Source organism: Myxocyprinus asiaticus, chromosome 5 (assembly GCF_019703515.2).
Source record: "Myxocyprinus asiaticus isolate MX2 ecotype Aquarium Trade chromosome 5, UBuf_Myxa_2, whole genome shotgun sequence".
NCBI classification, from domain to species: Eukaryota; Metazoa; Chordata; class Actinopteri; order Cypriniformes; family Catostomidae; genus Myxocyprinus; species Myxocyprinus asiaticus.
In genome coordinates this window covers 15,958,961-15,982,826 of record NC_059348.1, presented here as the reverse complement: position 1 = coordinate 15,982,826, position 23,866 = coordinate 15,958,961, and the positions used below count along the sequence as shown (strand labels likewise).

The 23,866-nt window shown below is 44.2% G+C and overlaps 1 protein-coding gene across 3 annotated transcripts in view; it reads left to right on the top strand.

The window, feature by feature from the left end:
* Window positions 1-23,866, top strand: part of LOC127441003 (low-density lipoprotein receptor-related protein 8-like) — a 180,676-nt gene that overhangs the window by 77,359 nt on the left and 79,451 nt on the right. For all 3 annotated transcript variants that reach the window (XM_051698114.1, XM_051698113.1, XM_051698112.1), the window contains exons 5-7: window positions 8,655-9,047; window positions 18,316-18,438; window positions 19,666-19,785. In XM_051698114.1, the coding sequence (XP_051554074.1) occupies window positions 8,655-9,047; window positions 18,316-18,438; window positions 19,666-19,785 (636 nt within the window). The remainder of the gene's footprint in view (window positions 1-8,654; window positions 9,048-18,315; window positions 18,439-19,665; window positions 19,786-23,866) is intronic.

Here is a 23,866-nt window from a genome sequence, read left to right as displayed (position 1 = left end):
ACACTCTTCCAAAAAACTCAAATCCTTTCCTCCTTGCATCCCTCCTAATCACCAGTGTTAGCAAGCAGCAGGCAACTTATTAAAGTCAATCGCATTTTTGCCGTTTGGTTAATTGAGTCTTCTACGTATTGAATTATGCATGATTCTCTGTAGCAGGTTTGATTGTCAGCCCTTTTAGAAGCTTAAATTGCTCATCATGTAAAATCACATGCAACAACTCGCTCGGCATTTCAAATCTAGTCACAGGCTGAGTGCTACGCTAATCAATGTTTACTGACAAAGTTACAGTTTAGGTTATATACCTGACCTATTAGCTGCACAAAGACACAGAAAGATACCTTAGGCTTTGTTTGAAATGGAATACACATACTGCATACTGTGCTTTATCAGAGATTATTCAGCCTGAGACTGACTTCTGGTATTAAAATGAATGAGAGAAATTAGAACGGCCAATGCCCAATGGATGTAGAAATGGAAGTCCCGCCTTACAGGTAAAAGATGAGTTTTTAGATACAGACATTGTCTGTTTGTCAGCTCGAGAATGTGCATGAGCATTAGCTGAACCTGCCCAAAAAATAGTGTTTTTTTAAAAAGTGCAATATATGATACCATAGTTGACCAATTTAACTGCTGATTTTAAATATGTTTGTGACGAGGAGGAGGGCGGGGCTGACTACGCACGCCCGGCCCACAATTGGGCTAATCAGGCGAGGAGAGAGAGAGAGCCACATGCAGCTGCCATGTGTGTATTTGTGTTGTGTTGTGTGTCTTTTTGTTTAAATTAAATGTTATTTTGACTGTTCAGCCAGTTCCGACATCCTACTTTCCCAACCTTAACCTTGTTACATTGGTGCCGAAGCCCAGGAAGGAGGAGGGATGCGCTGTCATGGAGTCCTCGCCACTGCCATCCACCCAAAGGAGCAGCCGCGGCCATCCGCCGGGGGACGGAGGAGTTGCTGCCGGCCACCTGGAGCAATGGGGCCGCTGCCAGGGGCGGAGGAGTTCCCTACCAGCCGGCAAAACGTAGAGGCGTGTTCCATCCGCCAGAGGTCGGAGGACTGGCTCCGGTCCGCTGGGGAGGAGCGGCTGTCGTCCACCAGAGGGTGGAGGAGTGATCGAGGACCAGGTGACGGCGTGTCTGGGAAACTGGCGAGCACGTTTTTTTCTCTCTCCCCTCTCTCTCTTTCACTGTCGCTCCGCCTCTCCTCTTTTTTTTTTAAACTCCCCTCATCCCCCTCCCCAGCCCTAGAGAGGCGGGGAAAAGCCTGCCGGCAGCTGGAAAGGAGGGGGGTGGGATGTACATCATGCCAGGGGTTCCCAGGCCTGAGGCAAAGGAGGGAGGAGTGTGACGATGAGGAGGGTGGGGCTGGGCCGTGACTACGCACGCCCGGCCCACAGTTGGGCTAATCAGCCGAGGAGAGGGATAAGTGCAGCAGAACGCAGCAGTTCGGGAGAGAGAGAGCCACATGCAGCTGCAGTGTGTTTGTTTATGTTTATGTGCCACCTCCTTTCTCAACCTTAACCTTGTTACAATGTTCTTTGATTGTAATCTTGACCAACTGTTTCAGAGATTTCGGCCTTTCCCCATTCAAGTAGATAGGAGCTGTACTTCTATGCGGCTTGTTTACATAGAAAATAGCTGCCTAACCTGCCTGGGAATGTTCCAAAGATGGCCGCCGAGTGGACTGACTTGCCTTGAAAGGGGCTTTGGCTTCATACACTGAATACTGTTCAAAACCAAGTGTTAAAGGAATATTCTGGGTTAAAAAATAACAGTAATTGACATCTAGTGGTGTGGATGCAGCATCATTAAAACACAATAGTTTTCAGTGACCAATGTCGTTAGAAAAATTCACTATTCTCAGTCAGCCATGATTAATTTAATCCATTAGTGAAAGTGTCCAACTGCCCTTTGGCAGTTACAGAGATTAAGCGAGTAGTAGTTGTCTGGTCATGTGATCCTATCATGGCAGCCCCCATAAGGAGATCCTCTTCATATAGAATAAAACAGCTTTTATAAGGTTACTGATATGACTAGAGTCATCATCTCATGTAAGTGCTCATGATTTTATACATATGTTTCAAAATTACTATTAATTCTTTAGGAGTAAAACGTTTTAATGAGGAAAAAATTACTGAGTGGACCTTTAAGCTTTTTTGGCATCATCTGTGACATACTTTCACTAAACCTGTTTTAAACCCGGAATGTTCCTCAAATGTTTCATTTAACCTGGTGCTCCATTGTGCATAGATTCAATGAACTATGAAAAATAAAAATTAAATGTAATTCTGAGGGTGACTTGCTTGCCTCTTTGCTATATCATAATTATATATTATTATTATTATTATTATTATTATTGAGTTGAGTTGAGGGGATCAGATATTTAATCTTTCCACTGACAAAAGTCAGAGCTGCCTTTAAAATACGTTCTGTGCTATTCATTACTGAAACATATTTTTGCCCCACTTTTGAGTACACTTGTGCCCAAGAGCATAAAAGTTTGCCCCTCTCTTGGTATGCACAAAAACAAACAAAAACATTCACTCTGGTGAATTCTGCTGGCCACTAGTAGAAGCTAATATTGGTGGACTGTCCGTCATTTCTCTCTCCCCTCAGGCTAGACACGGCCCACGGCTTCACCTCTACTAATCAGAACCTCTCATCATCACGCCAGTGCGGTTTCCAGGGAAGCTAGTCAAACTGGCTTTGCTCCAACATCAAGCACCACTGGGTCTGTTATTAGATTGAGTGTGGCTTTCTAAGAGTCCTGTTGACTGAAAGCTATAGAAAAATCAATGCAGGCCCATTCATTTCCTCAGATTCTTGATCTCTGGCAATCATATTCATATATATTATATATATATATATATATATATATATATATATATATATATATATATATACAGTATATGAATATGATCGGGAACTACAGAGCATATGAATATACAGTATATATAGATTACATCTTTGCCTTAACATCAAAGGTGTTACTAAAGAAAAAAGTTTTTGATCTAATGTGGATTTTCTTTATAGGAAAAATATAATTATGCCTGGTAACAGGTGCATGTAACAGGGCTAGGTATAGCATTTTAGCTTAGCATAAAGCTAAATGTTTACATGACAATTTATACAAGGTTAACTATGTCTGCTGCTCCAAACTTAAAAACCCCATACAGTGTACACAAAAAACAACTTTTTCTGATCGTATGTGGATTCTGTCTCTACCTCCCAAAGGGAGATTTCCTGAATAACGTCATATCCACCGTTTAACTCATAACAGTGTGAAAGCGCTGCTCATATGAACGTAACACATCATAAGAAAGTGTTTCACCATCGTTCAAATGCCCCTCAGAATGCATAATATATTTGGATAAATGTTTTCCAACTGAAAAGACTAAATATTACATAAAACCAATAACAATACAATGTAATGTCATCTCTTCAATAATCAAAATCATTTTTGAATGTAACTGTATTCTGATTACCAACTATTTAAATTGTAACTGTAGTGGAATAGAGTTACTAATATTTTGTATTTTAAATATGTAATCCAATTACATGTATTCCGTTACTCCGCACCCCTGTGTGCAGGGATGTGCTCAGGGGGGTGGCTACATTGGCCGAAGCCACTGCCCCTTTGCCCTCCTGGGCTGAGATGCCCTTCTGGAGAAAGTAATGTCATTTGCTTTTTATCCAGCGTCAAAGAGATTTATATGATGAGTAGTACAACACTGTCTGCGTGAATTTTTTATTGTATGATTATGTGAACATTCACTAGACGATCGTCTTCATTTGTTGACTATACTGCAGTCTCGTCACACTTTAATTGTGTTTAGCCTCCCATTCAGTTCATGAAAACTTGTGTGTGATCATAAGGAAGGATTACATCATGATGTAGATTAGCATGCAGGTGCGAGGGACTTCATACTCATCTCACTGTTGCTTGCATGCTAGTGATTACCGTGCAAGATTTTGAAAAATTCATGACTTAAAATTTTAAATAAAGATTCCCCACAATTTCTTGATCACTAATTAGATAAGCACATTTAGATATTAGCACAGCCATTAACAAATAAAACATTTAGGGAAGATGTAGGTAATGTAGATACATTGTAAAACTCCAGTGCATTTATGTTGACTGATCTTGACTGAGTGAAGAAATTAACAGAAAAAAGATTTTGCCGTCAAAGTAGGTGGAGCATCAGGTCACACCCACCAATAACACTGACCAGTGGCAGTAAGAAAGTGTCAAACAACCAGAATGAAGTTTATTCTGAAAAGCTGTTTCGATCCACCTCAACAAACTCAAAAACACCTTTTTGGCCAGATTTTTATCAAAATGACATCACACCCACTAGAAGGATATTGGCGCCTTTATGCGGAAACATATGGAGATGTTGGGCAGTTAATCTCAGTCATTTTATTTACATCTTAAGTCTATACAATGAAAGTAAACAGTGACTGAGGCTAACATTTTTCTTAACATCTCTTTTTGTTTTCCAAAGAAGAAAGAAAATCAAATGGGTTTGTAACAACATGAGGCTATGTTACACAATAATTTAAAGTCAGTTAACGTTATTGTAATAAAAGTTATGCCCATAATAGCAAATAATGATTGATACCAATTGAGCCATCAATACCATTGCAATATGTGTCAAGAAGTTCTTGAGGATGAACTTGACCTTTGTCTTCCACAATCCACTGTAAACTCGTTTTCTGGTCTGGCTTCATTCAACTCCCACTTCGCACCTATCAGTTGCTGATGGATAGTCCCACTGAACACGTTTTCTGCATGAAATATCCTATTTCATTCAGATACTTTATACGTCACATTACGGAAGTAAAATGGGTTGTGTATCCTTCATGTTGAATTTAATTGTTGGTAGACCTGTAACTGAAGTTCAAACATCAGCAGAGTTTAAACGTAGGCTGTTCTGGCCAGGGGAAATAAATTACATTTTGATATGAAACAGGGTCAGGCCATGAGTTATATATATATATATATTTTAGTTGTCTGCCTCTGTTGAAGTGTTGTAGGGATTTTGCTCCCTGCACTGTATAAATGAATCATTTAATTGAGGGAGTTTTGGTACAACGATGAAAATTGCCTGTTCCCACAAATTAATCTGTGCATAATCTAGGCTAATCTCAGGCCAGAGGCCTTTTTTACTGAAGCTGCTCATATGATTCATAAGGCTCTTGCACATGCTTCGAATAGAGTAAAGGAATATACTGTACAGTGAATGTTAAGATCCTATCCACATTTGTACCTTCATCCAAATTAAGTTGTAAACATAATCTCCATATTTCAGATCTTATGATGAAAAGGAGTATCAATGGGCAAAAGGACAATTTCTCCCATAGCAACCAAGGGCAAGTTCATACAGCAGTTCACCTTTGATTCTGCCTTGCTTACTGAGGCAAATGTGATTAAATGACCATTGCCGATCATTGCTGATGTAATTCAAGATCAAGTCCTGCGTTCAATTTAGTTAACTACTATTATTAAACATTCTCTCCATTGAACCAAAATGTTTTGAAATAGATTGAGTTTTTTTTTTTTTTTTTTTTTTTTTTTTTTGGTGTATATAACAAAACTCACTGTCCACACAGCCAATATCTGGGAATGCAAAGTATACTACTGTACCGTATTGTTCAATAGTCTAGTAGTTTTCAACTGGTGGGACACAGTCCAAAAACGGGTTGCAGTTCTGTTCAGACAGGGTTGTTGAGAGCAGGGGAAAATAATGCTAAATGCAAATAATAAAATGCAATTAACCATACTGTATATAATGGTGCAATCATAAGGAGAGCAAAATTACTTTTAAAAGGGAGGCAGAAATGCTTCCCATATTTATTTACATCAGAGGCCATGCATCCAATCAAGGTCTTTCTAGCAAGTCAGTCCACTGGTGGCCATCTTTGGAACACTTCGTGGAGGCTATTTCCAGTCATAACAGTGCAGCTCCTATCTACTTGAAAGGGGGAACACCGAAATCTAAAAAACTGTTTGCCAAAAACGTTCTTTACCTCAGATAAAAATGCTTTTGTTTTTTACGGCTTGTATTGCTAATGCACATTCGCATTCTCAAGTTGATTGGCAGGCGATGTCTGTATCTAAAAGGTGATTGTTTTTTTTACCTGTAAGGAGGGACTTCCTTTCTACATCGGGCGTGAAGTCCTTGGTTGGCCATTCCAATTTCTCCCATTCATTTAAATAGAAGTGGCCGTCTCTGCTATATAGTCTCTGATCCAATCAAACTTTACAGTATTTTGGTACAAATTTAAATGTCACTTTGTAGATGCTATCCAAATTAGCTAGATGACACATGGGCAGGTTGTGTTATATACCAAAAACCATGCAAAAAAATAAAAATAAAAAAAAGACTCAGACTACAATAAATATGGATTCACTTGATAAACATGGTTTGTGCCAATTGCAATGTTGGGTCAATTTAAAATCTGGCTCATAAAGCAAAACCTTTTGAAAAGCACAGTAATAGTACATGCAGCTCAATCTTTTTCTTTATCTTTTCTTGTCTTAATTTACTTTTTTCCTCATCTTATTATCTTACTCCTGTGTTCCACTTATCTCTGCCTTCCTCCTCTTTTCCTGAGATCCCATTCAATCTTAACTTTAATCGGCAGGTTCTTCAGTTTATCTTTCTGTGTAATCTCTAAAGATCCACGACCCCTCTATCACATTACAATCTCTTCCTTTTTGTATTTTGTGTTTAAGTGCATATGTATCTTCCAATCCATCAATGTCAAGATTTAAATCTGTGGTATGCAGTATCTACCTCTCTCTCTCTCTTTCTCTCTCTCTCTCTCTCTCATTTTTACAACCTGCTCTGCTCTCTCAACTGCCTTCTGCTTCTCTTCTTTTGTGTCCTTCATTTTGTTCAGCTAATATAATTTCATCATTATATGTCAGCTCTGAAAGCCCTTGTTTTTTTCGCTGTAACATTAACACTGCCTCAATATAGTTTAGACCGCCCACCAATCATTCAATGATTGTCTGAAGCATATTGAACACAAAAATGATGAGAGCTGAAATTGCCAGTTCCAATCAGATTAGCAGGCTCCTTTGTAATTCCTGGGAGTCGGGGTAACATTTTTTTCAGTTCTCCGAGCAATGAATGTAGGTTGGTACAATGAATGCTTCCAAAGCAAAACGAGTTCGAAATGTTCATAACATTGAATCTTTGAAAAATATTTGTTTATTTGTTTGCGCCTAAAATAACAGAAACTTTATAGATTTATTTATTTGGAATAATTTCATTTGAAACGGTAACTGAACTTTTCAAGAAGTCACATTGTCCTACCTAAGGACCACAGTACCAGGGCCGTAACATTTGGAATTTAAATACTTAAAATTTGAAGATAACAAACTAAATTCTGGTTTCAGTGTCCCTCACACATTATACTTGAAAGAAAAAAAAATTTAAACATTTTCAAAAAATGGCTTGATGGTCAGTGCAAATATGACCATTATCAGGATGAGCTGACACTTTGTTTGCACGCTTTGATTAAGCTACTTTGTAAAACCAGGAAATGTGGTTGGTCACTTCACATGTTGCTCAGACAGTCCCTTTCTTTCAAATTTGGCAGTTGTTGGCCAGAATAAGCTGCAAAGTGGACCAGACTTTATGATGATTGTGAAACTAGCACTCTTGACATGCCATTAGCACATACTGTAAAACCCCAGTCACACCAGGCTTTGAGCACCCATATTTTTTTGGGATTTTTAATTAATAATAAATCACAAATAACAAATAATATGGGGCCTGGGTAGCTCAGCGAGTAAAGATGCTGACTACCACCCCTGGAGTCACGAGTTCGAATCCAGGCCATACTGATTGACTCCAGCCAGGTCTCCTAAGCAACCAAATTGGCCCAGTTGCAAGGGAGGGTAGAGTCAAATGGGGTAACCTCCTCCTGGTTGGTATAATGTGGTTCTCGCTCTTGGTGGGGCACATGGTGAATTGTGCGTGGATGCCGCGGATAATAGCATGAAGCCTCCATATGCGCTGTGTCTCTGCGGTAATGCGCTCAACAAGCCATGTGATAAGATGTATAGATTGACGGTCACAGATGTGGAGGCAACTGAGATTTGTCCTCCACCACCCGGATTGAGGCGAGTCACTACGCCACCACGAGGACTTAGAGCGCATTGGGAATTGGGCATTCTAAATTGGGGAGAAAAGGAAAAAAAATATAAATAAATAATATTATTATATTCAGAACTTTAGAATATACCACCGACTCACTTTCCAACAACAATAAAAACATGCATCTTTTAAATATGTAATCTTTGAATTAAGCCCAGAGGTCAGCGTGTGATGTTTTGATCTTCTATTGGTCACACATTTTCTCATCATCCAGATTCACAGTTCAGAGATCACCAAACTAGAACATCTCTCCATAGTGTAGTGCAAATTTTTTTTGCATGAGCTTGCATCTCCTGCGTTTGGATGCATTTCAAGGAGAGTGAACGGAGCGCGAAATGCAGTGTGACCGCCCCATAAGTGATAAATCAATGTGTCTGGAACAAGTTGTTTTAGCATCTGATAACAGAAGATTTCCCTCAGTCAAGTTTCTCTGTACATGTCGAAGACATTTCTTGATCAAGTGTCTGTTTTCTCATTCACAGATGCCAGGTCCTGCTCAGCAGGAGAGTTCCAGTGTCGTAACCGTAAATGTTTAGCACCGGTGTACGTGTGCGACGGTGACGACGACTGTGGAGATGGCAGTGATGAAGAGAAGTGCTCTCCGCCCACCTGTGGACCGCACGAGTTTCGATGTAACAGTTCAGAGTGTGTGCCACAACCCTGGACCTGTGACGGCGACCCCGACTGCTCTGATGGCTCTGATGAGTGGGCGGGGCGATGTGGGGGTGGGTCTGGACGGCCATCTCCGCCCCTTGCCCGCAGGCTGCAGTGCAGTGCTGGAGAGTTCCACTGTGGCAGTGGGGAGTGTGTGAGACTGGCCTGGAGGTGTGACAGAGATCCTGACTGCAAGGACAAATCAGACGAGGCCGACTGCCGTGAGTGTGCCATCACACACCTCTCACTTACTTCCTGTGAAGACCAAATAGCCGTTGGATCTCACTGTACAAAAGTGTCTCACATAGGAACAGAAAACTTAAATTTAATATTGGAAACTAGTGGTGAGTCAAACAGGAGGCAATTGTAACATTTTCATACATTGTAACTCGTTACCAGCATGATCTAATCAAAATAACGTGAATATGGCAACATTTTTGCAAAATGACATTTCAAGGTTCATTACACGTATCGCAGCAGTTCCAAGGTGAACTGTCCACTGTGTGGTGCTAAAAGCGAGTAAAATTTTCTCCCAAACAGAAGAGGTTTTTAAGGGTAATGTTTTAAATAAAATAAACCTACCTCCCTACCCTAAACTGTAAACATAAAACAAAAACTGAACTAAAAAGGCAATTTTGAGATGAGAAACACAATTGATGAAACAGCCATATCATTCTGTAGTGCTTCTAAGACACTTTCGGCTCACGTGTCAACTCGCATGCTCTTCAGGACTCGTACCCCAGCACAGCACTCTATCAGTTGAACTACAGCGCAATTTGATCACGATCGAAAAAAATTCTAAATGTAGTTCCTAATGTAAAGCAAATATTACGATTGTATTGCCTTACAAATCGTGTGAGGAAGAGGGCAAAAAGCAAGAGTTTATGAACTGAAAATCTGACATTTTTCTCGTGATTTGTTTGAAAGTGAATAAAAGTCATTGTTATTGTAGCTGCCCTAGTGTTTATTTCACCAGGAAAGTGCAGAGATACATACAATAAGCCATGTTACAATAATTAAGCAAAAATGGAGATACTGTGGAGGTTAAAATGGAGGTTGCCTGTTACGGTTGTAACACAATTGCAATTGTATTCATCCAAAATAATCCACTTTAACCTGCTGAATCCCTCAAAAGTGCACACCTGGTTAAAAATGGTTGAAAGTTGATGTGATTCAAAACATAACTTTTTTGTGAAAGGTATCTGATGCTGTCTTCCACCTCAAGTGTCTTTGGTGCATCCAATTCTTGAGAATACCAGCATAATACTGTCTGTGCATTTGAGAAAATCTCTCTCTACTGCAAATTTAAGTCTACATGAAATGTGGTTTGCAACCCATTTTATTTCCCAAATTTGCAGGGTGAAATAGGATATTCAAGGAGAAAAAATATAGGCTGGGATTTGATCCATCAGGAATTGGTTGGATTGTGGAAGTGATCTTTACAGTATATGACGTGGTGATTGGAGGGCAGGGGTTGACAAATATGAGGGCATAGTAACATCAGCCAAAAATGAAAATCAAGTTAAATCTTTGTAATCTGGCATTCTGATGACAGATTACAAATACAAACATTTCTTTGGAACAATCTGCACCGTGCACAATAAGACCAGGAATGTGTATTTAAAAAAGTAAATAGAGTTGATTTTTATTTCAAGTTGACTTACAGAGGAAAGTGCAATAATGTAGGTTGATTTTCTAATGTAATTGTGTGTTTGTTTGTGCATATGTTTTTCATCAACTCTCTCAGCATTTGTCTCTTAGCATGTGACTTTCCATGGTGCATGTCTTTGTATCTTAGATTCATTCTTCACCTACTGAATCCGTTGGATGCTGTATTGTTGCAAACACAAATCAAACGCTCCCAGAGATTGAGCATGAATAAGCTCGGGCTTTTGTGTACAACATTGCCATATTTATGGAAGTTTCATTGTGAGACTAAGTTCTCTCAGCAGGGGTTCTCATACAGTGCTTCTGAAGGGCACACAGGAAGGACCGACAGGTATTAAATTCTAACAGATATTGTAAGGTTGTGCCAAAGATGTTAGGCAGAGGTGTGTGGCAGTCAATTTCTCCTGACTGCCTGCCATTTATTACCAATTCCACCCACACAAAGACAATTATTTTTGTAGAGTCATTATTGCAGTGAGGCTCAAAGCATTTGATGTGGAGACACGCTTTAATCCAGTTTGACAGTGATGGAAGCATAGACAGTGTAGTCGCAAATCAATGCCTACATTTCCATTCAGAATATATTACAGTGGGGTCCAAAAGTCTGAAAAATTCTGTTTGTCATTTTTTCAACCTAATACAAAATATTTCTTACACATTATATCGTCAGTATAGCAATTAAAGTGAAAAGTTTAATCAAATTTTAGAACGTTTCAGTATTTGGTATGTCCTTTTGCATGGACTTCAGGCTCTATTTTTGTGGATAAGACGCTAGCATGCAACAATGCTACGTATTAAAATCTTATCCAATTTTTGTGAGAGCGCTAATTCTAAATGAAATATTCGTGCCAGCGCAAAGCACAAAACTAAACAAAATTTTGTACAAAGTCAACATGACCAATGGTGGCACAGTTTTGTTTATTTGTTTAGTGATTCAGAAATAGTGCAAAATCTGAAACATTTCTCATCCATTTTACATAATATTGTTTCTTTTTTTTTATTGTCAAGATTGTAAAACGTTCTGAGATTGTAACGATGAAGTGAAGAACCCAAGTGCAGTTTATTTACATGACGCCAAAACCAAAAACGTGGCTACAAAACATAAACATGAACTAAACTAGACTTGACATAACATAACATAACATAACATAACATAACATAACATAACATAACTTGACTTGACTTGCAAACAGCATTACATAAACACAATACCTGACAATGGACAATGGCAAACATGAGGCTTAAATACATGGACAAGGGAGAAACATGACAATGATAACGTCCTGGTTACTTTCGTAACCTCCGTTCCCTGATGGAGGGAACTCGACATTGTGTCGATGTAGTGACACTAGGGGTCCCTATACAAAACGCCACAACTAGCTGAACTGGCGGTGTGAGATGGGCAGACTGCTGTGTGCCTCATAGCCAGTGCACCAGGCCGTCACGCAACCTCCCCCAACGCTCTTATGAGCGTCGAACAGTCCATCAGAAACAAGTCGACTGCTCAACTATAGGAACAGGATAGACCAGCCAAGGCCTCTTTTCCCTCTCTTTTCTCCCCAAAAAGAGTGGAATTTGTTAACTGACTGGGAGCCATAAGTGTCTGCATCGGGGGGTGTCCCTCCCAAGGGGAAGACACACGGAGACCACACCCTGCCCAAAAGGGGGGGGGTATTTTGAGTGGAATACGTCACATGGTCTTACTGAGTCTTGACGGAAGTAGGTCATGTGGAGAGGTCCCATGGTAGGTCCTACCCAAAGGGGGAGGAATTTCTACAAAGCATGGTGACCGGGGGCAGATGGGTCCCTGCCCAGGGAAGACGCAGTGTACTGAGAGGGAAACGATTTTGTGGAAAATATCACATGGGGTTGCCTTCGGAGAACCATCGCATGCAGAGCACCTACCTCAGTACAGGGCCTCATTAGTGCACTTACTGAGCCAGCAGCGAGTTTCTCTGCAAACTCAACTGCCACAGGGCTAAGGAGGAAAGTCATCCAGGGATCACAGTCTGTGAACACTACTGGGAGTCAAGAGTGCAGGTCTTCACCTCAAGGGAGGGGAAAGGCGCTATGCGCAAGCGGTACACCCGGCCAGCTGTCCCGGAACTTACCTGCTCGTGCCTGCCACTACTCAGGACGAGACTGGCTCAACCCGGAGATTGTAGAACCTCGCAAAGGTGTTGGGTGCTGCCAAGCCTGCTGCTCTGCAGAAGTCTGCCAAAGAGGCGCCACTGGCCAGGGCCCACGAGGCCGCCACACTCCTGGTAGAGTGGGCTCGTAACCCCACAAGGGGTGGCACGTCCTGAGCCTGATATGCCATTGTGATGGTGTCAATGACCCAGTGGGTGATCCTCTGTTTGGAGACAGCGCTTCCTTTCCGCTGTCCACCAAAGCAGACAAAGAGCTGCTTGGAGCTTCTAAACCTCTGCGTGCGATCCAAATAGATGTGTAAAGCTTGCACCGGACACAGCAACGCCAAGGCTGGGTCTGCCTCCTCCTGGGGCAGTGCTTGCAGGTTCACCACCTGATCCCTAAAGGGGTTGTGGGAACCTTGGGAACATAGCCTGGTCTGGGTCTCAGGATCACGTGATCGCTTGCAGGTCCCCTACCCTCTTGATGAAAGTGAGTGCAGTCAGGAGGGCAGTCTTCAAAGAGAGTGCCTTAAGCTCAGCTGACTCCAAGGGCTCAAAGGGAGCTCCCCGTAGACCCTGAAGGACTTCAGAGAGGTCCCATGGGGGGACGAGGCGCGGTCTAGAGGGATTAAACCACCTAGCGCCTCTCAGGAACCTGATGATCAAGTCGTGCTTCCCCAAATACTTACCATCTACTGCATTGTGATGCGCCGAAATAGGGGCTACATATACCTTCAAGGTGGAGGGGGACAGCTGCCCCTCCAGCTTCTCCTGCTGGAAGGAAAGCACTGATCCGACTGCGCATCTCTGGGGGTCTTCGCGTAGGGAGAACACCACTTACCGAACAGACGCCACTTCAAGGCATACAGGCGCCTCGTAGAGGGAGCTCTAGCCTGAGTGATCGTATCTACCACAGCGGGTGGTAGGCCACTTAGGTCTTCCGCATTCCATCCAGGGGCCAGACGTGGAGATTCCAGAGGTCTGGTCACGGGTGCCAGATGTTGCCCCATCCCTGAGAAAGAAGGTCCTTCCTCAGGAGACCGCGAGGAGCGTGAGATCCGAGAACCACGTCTGGGTGGGCCAGTAGGGTGCTACTAGGATGACCTGCTCCTTGCACAGGGTCTGTGCAAGTAGGCTCACTGGGGAAGTGTGTATTTGCGTAGTCCAGGGGGCCAGCTGTGTGCCAGCACATCTATACCAAGGGGTGCCTCGGTCAGGGCGTACAAGAGCGGGCAGTGGGAGGATTCTCGGGAAGCAAACAGGTCTACCTGTGCTCGACAAATCAACTCCAAATCAGCTGGACCACCTGAGGGTGGAGTCTCCACTCTCCCCTGAGGGTAACCTGACATGACAGCGCATCTGCTGCGGTGTTGAAGTCCCCGGGATGTGAGTGGCTCATAGTGACTTGAGGCACTGCTGACTCCAGAGGAGGAGATGGCGGGCGAGTTATGACATGCAATGGGAGCGTAGACCGCCTTGGCAGTTGATATATGCTACCAATGCTGTGTTGTCCATCCGGACCAACACGTGCTTGTCCTGGATCAACGGCCAAAACCTCCACAGGGCGAGCAGTACTGCCAACAACTCTAGGCAGTTGATGTGCCAATGCAGCCGCGGGCCAGTCCAGGAGCCGGCGGCTGTGTGCCCATTGCATACGGTGCCCCAGCCCATCTTGGAGGTGTTTGTTGTAACCACGACATGCCTGGAGACCTGCTCTAGGGAAACCTCTGCCTGTAGAAATGCAAGGTCGGTCCACGGGCTGAAGAGGCAGCGACAGATCGGCGTGATGGCCACGCGATGTGTCCTGCGGTGCCATGCCCATCTTGGGACTCGAGTCTGAAGCCAGTGCTGAAGCGGTCTCATATGCATCAACCTGAGCGGTATGGCCGTCGCTGAGGATGCCATATGCCCCAGGAGCCTCTGAAAAAGTTTCAGTGGAACTGCTGTTCTCCATCTGAACGCCTTCAAACAGTTCAGCACCGACTGTGCGTGCTCGTTCGTGAGGTGTGCTGTCTTCGAGACTGAGTCCAACTCCAGACCGAGAAAAGAGATGCTCTGAATTGGGGAGAGCTTGCTCTTTTCCCAGTTGACCCAAAGCCCCAGTCGGCTGACGTGCCGGAGCACGAGGTCTCTGTGTGTGCACAGAAAGTCTCGAAAGTGAGCTAGGATTAGCCAGTCATCGAGATAGTTGAGGATATGGATGCCCACTTCCCTTAGCGGGGCAAGGGCAGCCTCTGTGACCTTTGTGAAGATGCGAGGGGACAGGCCAAAGGGGAGGACCTTGTACTGGTATGCCTGGCCTTCGAAGGCAAACCGCAGGAAGGGTCTGTGTCAAGGTAAGACCGAGATGTGAAAGTACACATACATCAGGTCTACCGCCACAAACCAATCTTGATGCCATACGTAAAGCCCGGTTCAGTACACGCGGGTCCAGGATGGGTAGCAATCTCTGCACACAAGATAGCGGCATTCTCGCCCTTCACCGTGGTGAAGCGGACACCGCTGAACCTGGGCAGGCGCCTGGCGAACTGAATCGCGTAGCCGAGTCGGATGGTCCTGGTCAGCCATCGCGATGGGTTGGAAAGCACGAACCATGCACCCAAACTCCGGGCGAGGGGGACCAAGGGAATGATCACTTCGGACGTACCAGCGGGTGGGGCCTTGCGGCGGGGCGGAGCTCGAGGTGCCACGTCGAGGGGACTCGAGCCCCATGGCCATGCTGAGTCCAGGGACATTGAAGCACTTACCTGGCTTCTGCCGCCCACCATAAGATTGGCCGAGGAGGGGGGAGGAGGAATCTTGTCCCCGTAGTCCACTGGAACCAATCCCGTGTGGGTGTGTTTGTGCCACAGCTGGGCACACAGGGGCGGGGGGTCCGCCGCTGGAGCGCCATACCTGCCAAAATGGGACGGTGGACGGTGGTCCTGACGACGGCCGTGCACACCAGATATGTGACCCAGGAGACGAGGGGACCATTCTTTTGTCAGGCTTTTGGGTGCCGCAGCCTCCTGGGCATGTGGCGACAAAAGATCTCCTCCTGGCCCTCCACCGGGGGATGGAGTGGTCTGTCGACCAGCCCCAGAGAAGTGGGTCTCCTCGCCCCTGGGTCACCCATCTCAGGGCACTTCGAAGCCTTCCTCAGGTTCTTAGCAGCTGGTCACGAGACAGGTGGCATCTGCTTCCTGCGGAGGGCTCCATGCCGGAGCCAGGCCATGGGGGCGGGCTGCGGCGGAGCCAGTGTTGTTGCTTCAGGAGGATGCCCTTGGCGATGAGCAGACAGGGTGCGGGGTCTTAAGCCTGCCAGGGCAGGATATGTTGTAAAACCTCCGTCTGCTTCTTCAACGCCGAGAACTGCTGGGCAAAGTCTTCGACGGCATTGCCAAACAGGCCAACCTGGGAAATGGGGGCATCAAGGAACTGTGCCTTGTCCGCTTCCCCCATCTCGACCAAGTTGAGCCAAAGGTGGTGCTCCTGGACCATCAGGGTGAGAGAGACCGCACCGTGACCTTCGTCGCCCGGAGAGTGAGGTCGGTCGCCGAGCGCAGTTCTTGCATCAATCTAAAAATTTAGATAAGGTTAACTAGTTGAGCAGAGGCATTTTATCGTTCCTTATTCTGGTTATATCAGGTTACCTGATTGAATCACAGGTTGCCAAATCCACTCCAAAAACATGCTGCAAATCATAAATATTTTTTTACAGTTGAGGTGTATCTTCTCTGATTTTATTGCAACTTTAGTGGCAGTCAGCTATTAGTTGCTTGGAAAGAAGTGGGGATAACCTTGTGTATAAATTTGGCATGCAAAATACATGGTAAATAAATAAGTAGCCATTCAACAAACACATTTATCCAAAGTGACTTTGGCCAGAACTTTTGCTATGTGTGTGAACACTAACAATGCCAGATACACAAGCTTGATTTCACGCATCATTGCATTCTGAAATGTATCAGAATGCAATTTACAACACAACGCAAGTACATGTTGCATTTTCAGCATTGCTGCGCAGGGGCTGCTATAGTGGGCATTTGCGTAAACTGTCCTCTTCTACTGTCAGTTTTCTCTTCAATTTTTTGCTTCTTGCAGTTTGAAGAGAATCTTTTTGAATAAGTTTAAGTTGGTTAAAGTGTCTATGTAACCGGACCTGCTCGACCCGCTCCGAGCGGGATTTGAACCGGCATCTCTGGCATGGGAGATGGAGGTGCTAATCATGAGGCTTAAGGCAAGAGCCTCTAGTGTCAGTCGCTAGTGCACCTCTTAAGCAGGGGAGTAAGGTTTACTGCACAGCTATCACATACCAGCTGGCTCCCGTTACATCTACATGTTTATAGCTAACTACCTGAATGCTAACACTTCCAGTTTAATACCACAGACATTTAAAGTTAACTCTTTTGCCCTCTTGAGTACTGAGGTTTGTTACCGTCACATTATAGAATAATATGTATGTAAAGTGGGAATGCATGCTTGCAGTGGGAATGCCATTCATTTACATCTGCATTAGCGTTCTTGCATAGTTATAATATGGACGATCCCACTGGACCAACCTGGTGTTAAGCGGCTTGCACATGGGCACTATGGTCATTGCTCATGAATTATTCCTTTAGTTCCTTTCTGGATCAAAATTTTAGCCACTGCACCATTTATTTGCATGAAAACAAACTGCTGCTGAGATTTGGCTTTAAATTGAGCCACAGTGTTGCAGACACAAAATAATGCACAGAATCACCATCACTGTTTTCATTTTAGCGGGTAACCACAAACATAGCGTAAGATATAGCACAAGAGGGTTTGTTTTAATTTTACAACACATTTAATATTCTAGCAGTGACTTTTGATGCATGTCATAAATCAAATTTGTCAAAAGTCAAAACGCTGTCATGTCATTTTAAAATCTCTGGGCCACATCTTTCCCTCAAGGCTGCGAAAATTCTAATTTCACATCTCTGCTGTCGTGCTTATTCCCCAGGCACGTCTGACTGAATAGAGCTGCTACGAGGTGTTTGTTATTTTAGATAGCACTTTAAGATGAGACACTTTGGTACACAACAAGATTTCATGAGTATAAGCTGACCTCAAAATCCAAAGACTCACAGGAAAAGACATGTGCCCAGGAGATGCTCTGATTTTAATTACAATGCATTCTACTCTCCTGTCTCTGCTTGAAGAATGTGATGTTGGCTGCTCTGGTAGAGATAAGCTTGCAGGATACTTCTTTTAAGCCTGGTGCCTCTGTCTCCATTCCCACTGTGAGGTAACACATCCAAGTCAATTACAATGTTACTCTGGCCAGGCCGGAGGGAAACAAGCAAGCAGAGCGGCAGGTGGATGTGTCCGATGGTTGCTAGGCAACCCCTGGGTGTGTGTCCTTGAGCAATTGAGATCCCTTGAATTGGAGTGACGGTACATCCACCACACACTGCTTTATAATCGTATTAATTCCTTGTTCTTATGCAGCCATTCAGTTTTTTATTTTGTGAGTGTTGTTGCACGAGTATGTGTTTTTTATATGTTTACGTGGCTAAATATCAGGCCACAAGTGTATTCACAGGTTGTTTACCAATTAAGACACTCCAGGGCTTGTTCCCTTAAGAACACAATGATAAAGCAGCATGCAGTGCAGCTCTGATTGCTGTCTGTGTGACAGCGTTTGATTTGGCTGATGTTTGTCTTGTGTGGTTTGGCTCTTCTGCAGCTCTGCTCACATGCCGACCCGATGAGTTCCAGTGTGGCGATGGATCCTGCATCCACGGCATCAAACAGTGCAACAAAATACATGACTGCCTCGACAAAAGCGACGAGGCCGGCTGTGTCAACGGTACGTGTTTGTGAGTTTGTGTGTTTCCTGCTTTGTTCCTTGAATCATTTGCAGTGCTTATTCAGCAGGGTATAAAGTTTCCCAGGGATTACATTGGTTTTGCCCTTTCATATGACACCCTTCAAAGTTTAATGAGTGCAGACTTGTCTGCCGCAGCAGAAATGTGTCTAACTCAAAGAAGGTTGTGTCTAAATGGTAATAAGCATTCAAGTGTGGAAATAAATTGGCCAATCCTTTTGAAAAACTTGCTTTTATTCATAAGATGTACAGAGAGTCCACCTAAATGCCAGGCATCTGTTAAAGCCCTCAGTTGGCTCTTTGAGAACAAAATAGGGCCTGAAACTCTTAAAGGAATAGTTCACCCAAAAATGAAATTTCTCTCATCAATGTGTATGACTTTCTTTCATCTGCTGAACTCAAATGAAGATTTTTAGAAGAATATCTCAGCTCTGTAGGTACTCACAATGCAAGTGAATAGGTGCCAAATTATTGAAGCTTAAACAAAGCACACAAGTCATCATAAAAGTAATCCAGAAGACTCCAGTGGTTAAATCAATGTCTTCAGAAGCGATATGATAGGTGTGGGTGAGAAACAGATTAATATTTAAGTACTTTTTTACTATAAATTCTCCTCCCTGCTCAGTCAGTCTCCACTTTAACTTTAACTTTCACATCTTTCTTGTGTTTTTGGTGATTCTCATTCTTCATGTATATGCCCCCTACTGGGAAGGGAGAAGAATTTTTAACAAAAATTGACTTTGTTGATCTGTTTCTTTCACATACCTATCATATCGCTTCTGAAGTTATGGATTAAAAACATATGGATTACTTTTATGATGCCTTTATGTGCTTTTTGGAGCATCAGAATTTTGCATTTTGAGGACCAACAGAGCTGAAATATTCTTCTAAAAATCTGAGAATTTTCATTTTTAGGTGAACTTTCCCTATAAGACATCTAATGTGTTTAAAATTCATTACTTTTCCTGTTAGGCTAATTGTAAGTTAGAAAATAGTTTATCTCACAACTCACAAAAAAACAAAAAAAAAAACTTGTAATTTGTGCCTTATTTGTGAAAAGCGGCATCTGTATCGCTGTACCTCTGAGTATTTGTGTCTGATTGAGAGGGAACAAAACCAAATTGAAATCAACTTCAAAACTGAAATCGATTCAGTCAGCCTCCATCTGTTCTATAAGCATCTTTTGTCTTTCTTTCTATTATGCTGTAGCCACAAAGTGTGAAGGCCCTCTGAAGTTCCTCTGTAGGAACGGGGAATGCATTGATGGAAGCAAGGTGTGTGACAATGTGAAGGACTGCAAGGATCGATCAGACGAATCCAAGGAGTGCAGTAAGAAAAAAAAAATCATGAAATTTTTTGACATGCAGTATAAGTATAGAGCTATAATTTGGATTGCATAGTCCATATAGGTTGGTCTTTGAATATTTTGATATAAAGTCTTTGAGTGCATACTGAAATCTCAGAATTGATCACAGACATTGGTATCTTGGTAAATCTGAGCAGTGTGACATTGGTGAGATCTTTAGAGGAGCCACATGTGCGAGGACTACAGTCTTTTTTCAGCAGATTGTCTGTGACAAACAAATACTTGGGGTTAGTCATTAGAAAATAACCCTAACCCTAACTTTTGAACTTTGGCTTATTGAGGTGAGTTGTGCTATTACTTTTCTAAGTGATCTGACTTAAGATTTTCACCTGGTAGATGATAAAATTCAATATATTTAATTTTATAGTAATTTTTTTTATATTGACAGACTGATACACACACACACACACACACACACACGCACACACATATACTGGTGGCCAAAAGTTTGGAATAATGTACAGATTTTGCTCTTATGGAAAGAAATTGGTACTTTTATTCACCAAAGTGGCATTCAGCTGATCGCAATGTATAGTCAGGACATTAATAATGTGAAAAATTACTGGTGTTGAGTGGCTAGAATTCAATGAAGCTGTCAGCTGAGGACATGTGAGGCATCTATTTCTCAAACTAGAGACTCTGATGTACTTATCCTCTTGTTTAGTTGTACTTCTGGCCTTCCACATCTCTTTCTGTCCTTGTTAGAGCCAGTTGTCCTTTGTCTTTGAAGACTGTACCTTTACCTTTGTATGAAATATTCAGTTTTTTTTGGCAATTTCAAGCATTGTATAGCCTTCATTCCTCAAAACAATGATTGATTGACGAGTTTCTAGAGAAAGACGTTTCTTTTTTGCCATTTTTGACCTAATATTAACCTTAAGACATGCCAGTCTATTGAATACTGTGGCTACTCAAAAACAAACACAAAGACAATGTTAAGCTTCATTTAACAAACCAAATAGCTTTCAGCTGTGTTTGATATAATGGCAAGTGATTTTCTAGTACCAAATTAGCAATTTCGCATGATTACTCAAGGATAAGGTGTTGGAGTGATGGCTGCTGGAAATGAGGCCTATCAAGATTTGATAAAAAATGGCTTTTTTCAAATAGTGATGGTGCTATTTTTTTTTACATCAGTAATGTCCTGACTATACTTTGTGATCAGTTGAATGCCACTTTGGTGAATTAAAGTGCCAATTTCCTTGCGGAACAGCAAAATCTGCACATTATTCCAAACTTTTGGTCACCAGTGTATATATATATATATATATGTAGCCAAGTGGAGAGATTTCATGAAATTTAATTCTTATCATAAATTGGACGTGGCCCCTTTAAGAACCTTTAAGAGTTTTGTGACACCTGTTTTCTGGCACTCTCAAGTGTTGCGCATATGTGCTGGGTAGAGACCTGAGGACATGTATTGCGCAAGAGGGCTCCCGGTTTTGTTCACTGGTTGAAAATTCTAAGGATGCAAATGGATTGCATGTGTGGAGTTTGACCACGTTTTGTGCACATGCGAGGACTGGGTATGTAAATTTAGTATTAATCATACTTGATTAAATGATTAATGATAAATGATTCATAGCCCAGTGTTTTTCAGTTTAGTGAATAAGTGTAATATGTGTTCCCTATCTGTCACTCGCTCGACGTTGTGTCGATGTAGTGACACTAGGGGTCACTCTTGGGAGCCCAAGACACCTCTGGTCTTTGATAAAAGGCCAATGAAAATTGGCGAGTGGTATTTGCATGCCACTCCCCCGGAGATACGGGTATAAAAGGAGCTGGTATGCAACCACTCATTCAGATTTTCTCTTCGGAGCCGAACGGTCATGGTCACTGAGCTGAAAACTACTGTTCATTCACCTCTGCTGGATCTGACAGCGAATTTCAGCGGCTTCTCCCCCCTCTGCACTGGTGCACTGCAGAGAATGCCCCTGGGCGCTTCGGCAGAAATAAAAGAGTATATTTCTCTAAAGGAGTATATTTCTCTAAAGGAGTATATTTCTCTAAAAGAGCGGCACACACAGAATGTCGTTTTAAAGACGTGTCTTTATAAAGATGCTTTTCCGATTGTGTGTTATTCCTGGTTGCGCTCGTTATCTCACGCCTTCTGATGGTCACAATCACTGTCTTTTGTGTCTGGGCACTGCTCATGTGGAGACAGCGTTCGTGGATGGTCATGTTCTCATTGCGAGAATATGTCCATGGCAACGTTGTGGTTGCGGCTCGCCTTCGTAAGAAAGCAAGCCACCCCAGAGGCTCCCCGCCTCTGTCCTTTTACCCATGGGTATGAGGCCAGCGCGGCTAGCACTGGGGGCGATTTGGGGACCCCAATGGTACCGCCTCCGCCAGGTATCCCCCCGCAGACCTCCCATTCCCCAGCACGCTCGTCTGCCCCGGGTAGTTCCGCCCCGGGATTGATGCAGGAACTGCACTCGGCAACCGACCTCTGAGTGACGGAGGTCACGGCGTGGTCTCTCGGGCGGACGATGGCCACACTAGTGGTCCAGGAGTGCCACCTTTGGCTCAACCTGGTCGAGATGGGCAAGGCCGACAAGACACGATTCCTTGCTGCCCCCATTTCCCAGGCGAGCCTATTCGGCGACACCGTCAAGGACTTTGCCCAGCAGTTTTTGATGGTGGAGCAGTAAACGGATGCTAGCCGGCATATCCTACCCCAGCACGGCTCAAGATCCCGCACCCCATCTCCTCATCGCCAAGGGCGTCCCCCTGCGGTGACTGCACAGGCTCCGTCGCAGCCCGCCCCTTCGGCCCGCCCTGGCGTGGAGCCCACCGCAGGAAGCAGACACCACCCGTCTCGCGGCTGCCCAGAACCCGTGAAAGTCTTCAAAGTGCCCTTGAGATGGGTGACCCAGGGACAACGAAACCCACTGCTCTGGAGCTGGTAAGCAGATCTTTCCATCTTTTTGTTACCTTTTGCATTTAATTGTGCTGCATGCCCAAGTGGCTGCAGTACTCTGGAGCTCAGCAAGAGCGGTTTCCTTGTTCCCTGGGTCACGTATCCGGTGTGCAAGGCTGTCATCACGACCACCGTCCACCACTCTATTTGGCAGGTTTTGCGCTCCAGCGGCGGTCTCCCGCCCCTGAGCGCCCAGCTGTGGGACAAATCCGCCCCCGATGGGACAGTCTCCATGGGTCACGAGGACAGGCCTCTTCCTCCCCCATCCCAGGCTGTTCCAGGGGTGGTCACAAGGAGCCAGGTAAGTGCTTCGATGTCCTTAGACTCAGCACGGCCACAACGTGGTGTGGCACCTCAAGCTCTGCCCCGTTGCGAGGCCCCACCTGCCGGTACGTCCGATGATGTTGTCCCTTTGGTCCCCCTTGCACGGAACTTGGACACATGGCTTGCGCTTTCCAATCCGTCGCAAGGGCTGGTCCGGACCGTCCGACTCGGCTGCGCGATTCACTTCACCGGGCGTCCGCCCAGGTTCAGCGGTGTCCACTTGGTGGAGGACGAAAACGCTGCTACCTTGCGTGGAGATTGCTACCCTCCTACGGAAGGGCACGGTAGAACCTGTCCCTCCAGCCGAGATGAAGAAGGGGTTTTTCAACCCCTACTTCATTGTACAGAAAAAAGGCGCTGGGTTGCGGCCAATCTTGGACCTGTGAGTTCTGAACTAGGCTTTACACAGACTCCCGTTCAAGATGCTGACGCAAAAACGCATTCTGGCGAGCGTCCGGCATCAAGATTGGTTCACGGCAGTAGACCTGAAGGATGTGAACGTCCACGTCTCGATCCTTCCTCGACACAGACCCTTCCTGCGGTTTGCGTCCGAGAGTCAGGCATATCAGTACAAAGTCCTCCCTTTCGGCCTGTCCCTGTCTCCTCGCGTCTTTACGAAGGTCGCAGAGGCTGCCCTTGCCCCATAAGGGAGGTGGGCATTCGCATTCTCAACTATCTCGATGACTGGCTAATCCTAGCTCATTCTCGAGACATGTTGTGCGCACACAGGGACCTGGTGCTCTCACACCTCAGCCGACTAGGGCTTCGGGTCAACTGGGAAAAGCGCAAGTTTGGAGTTG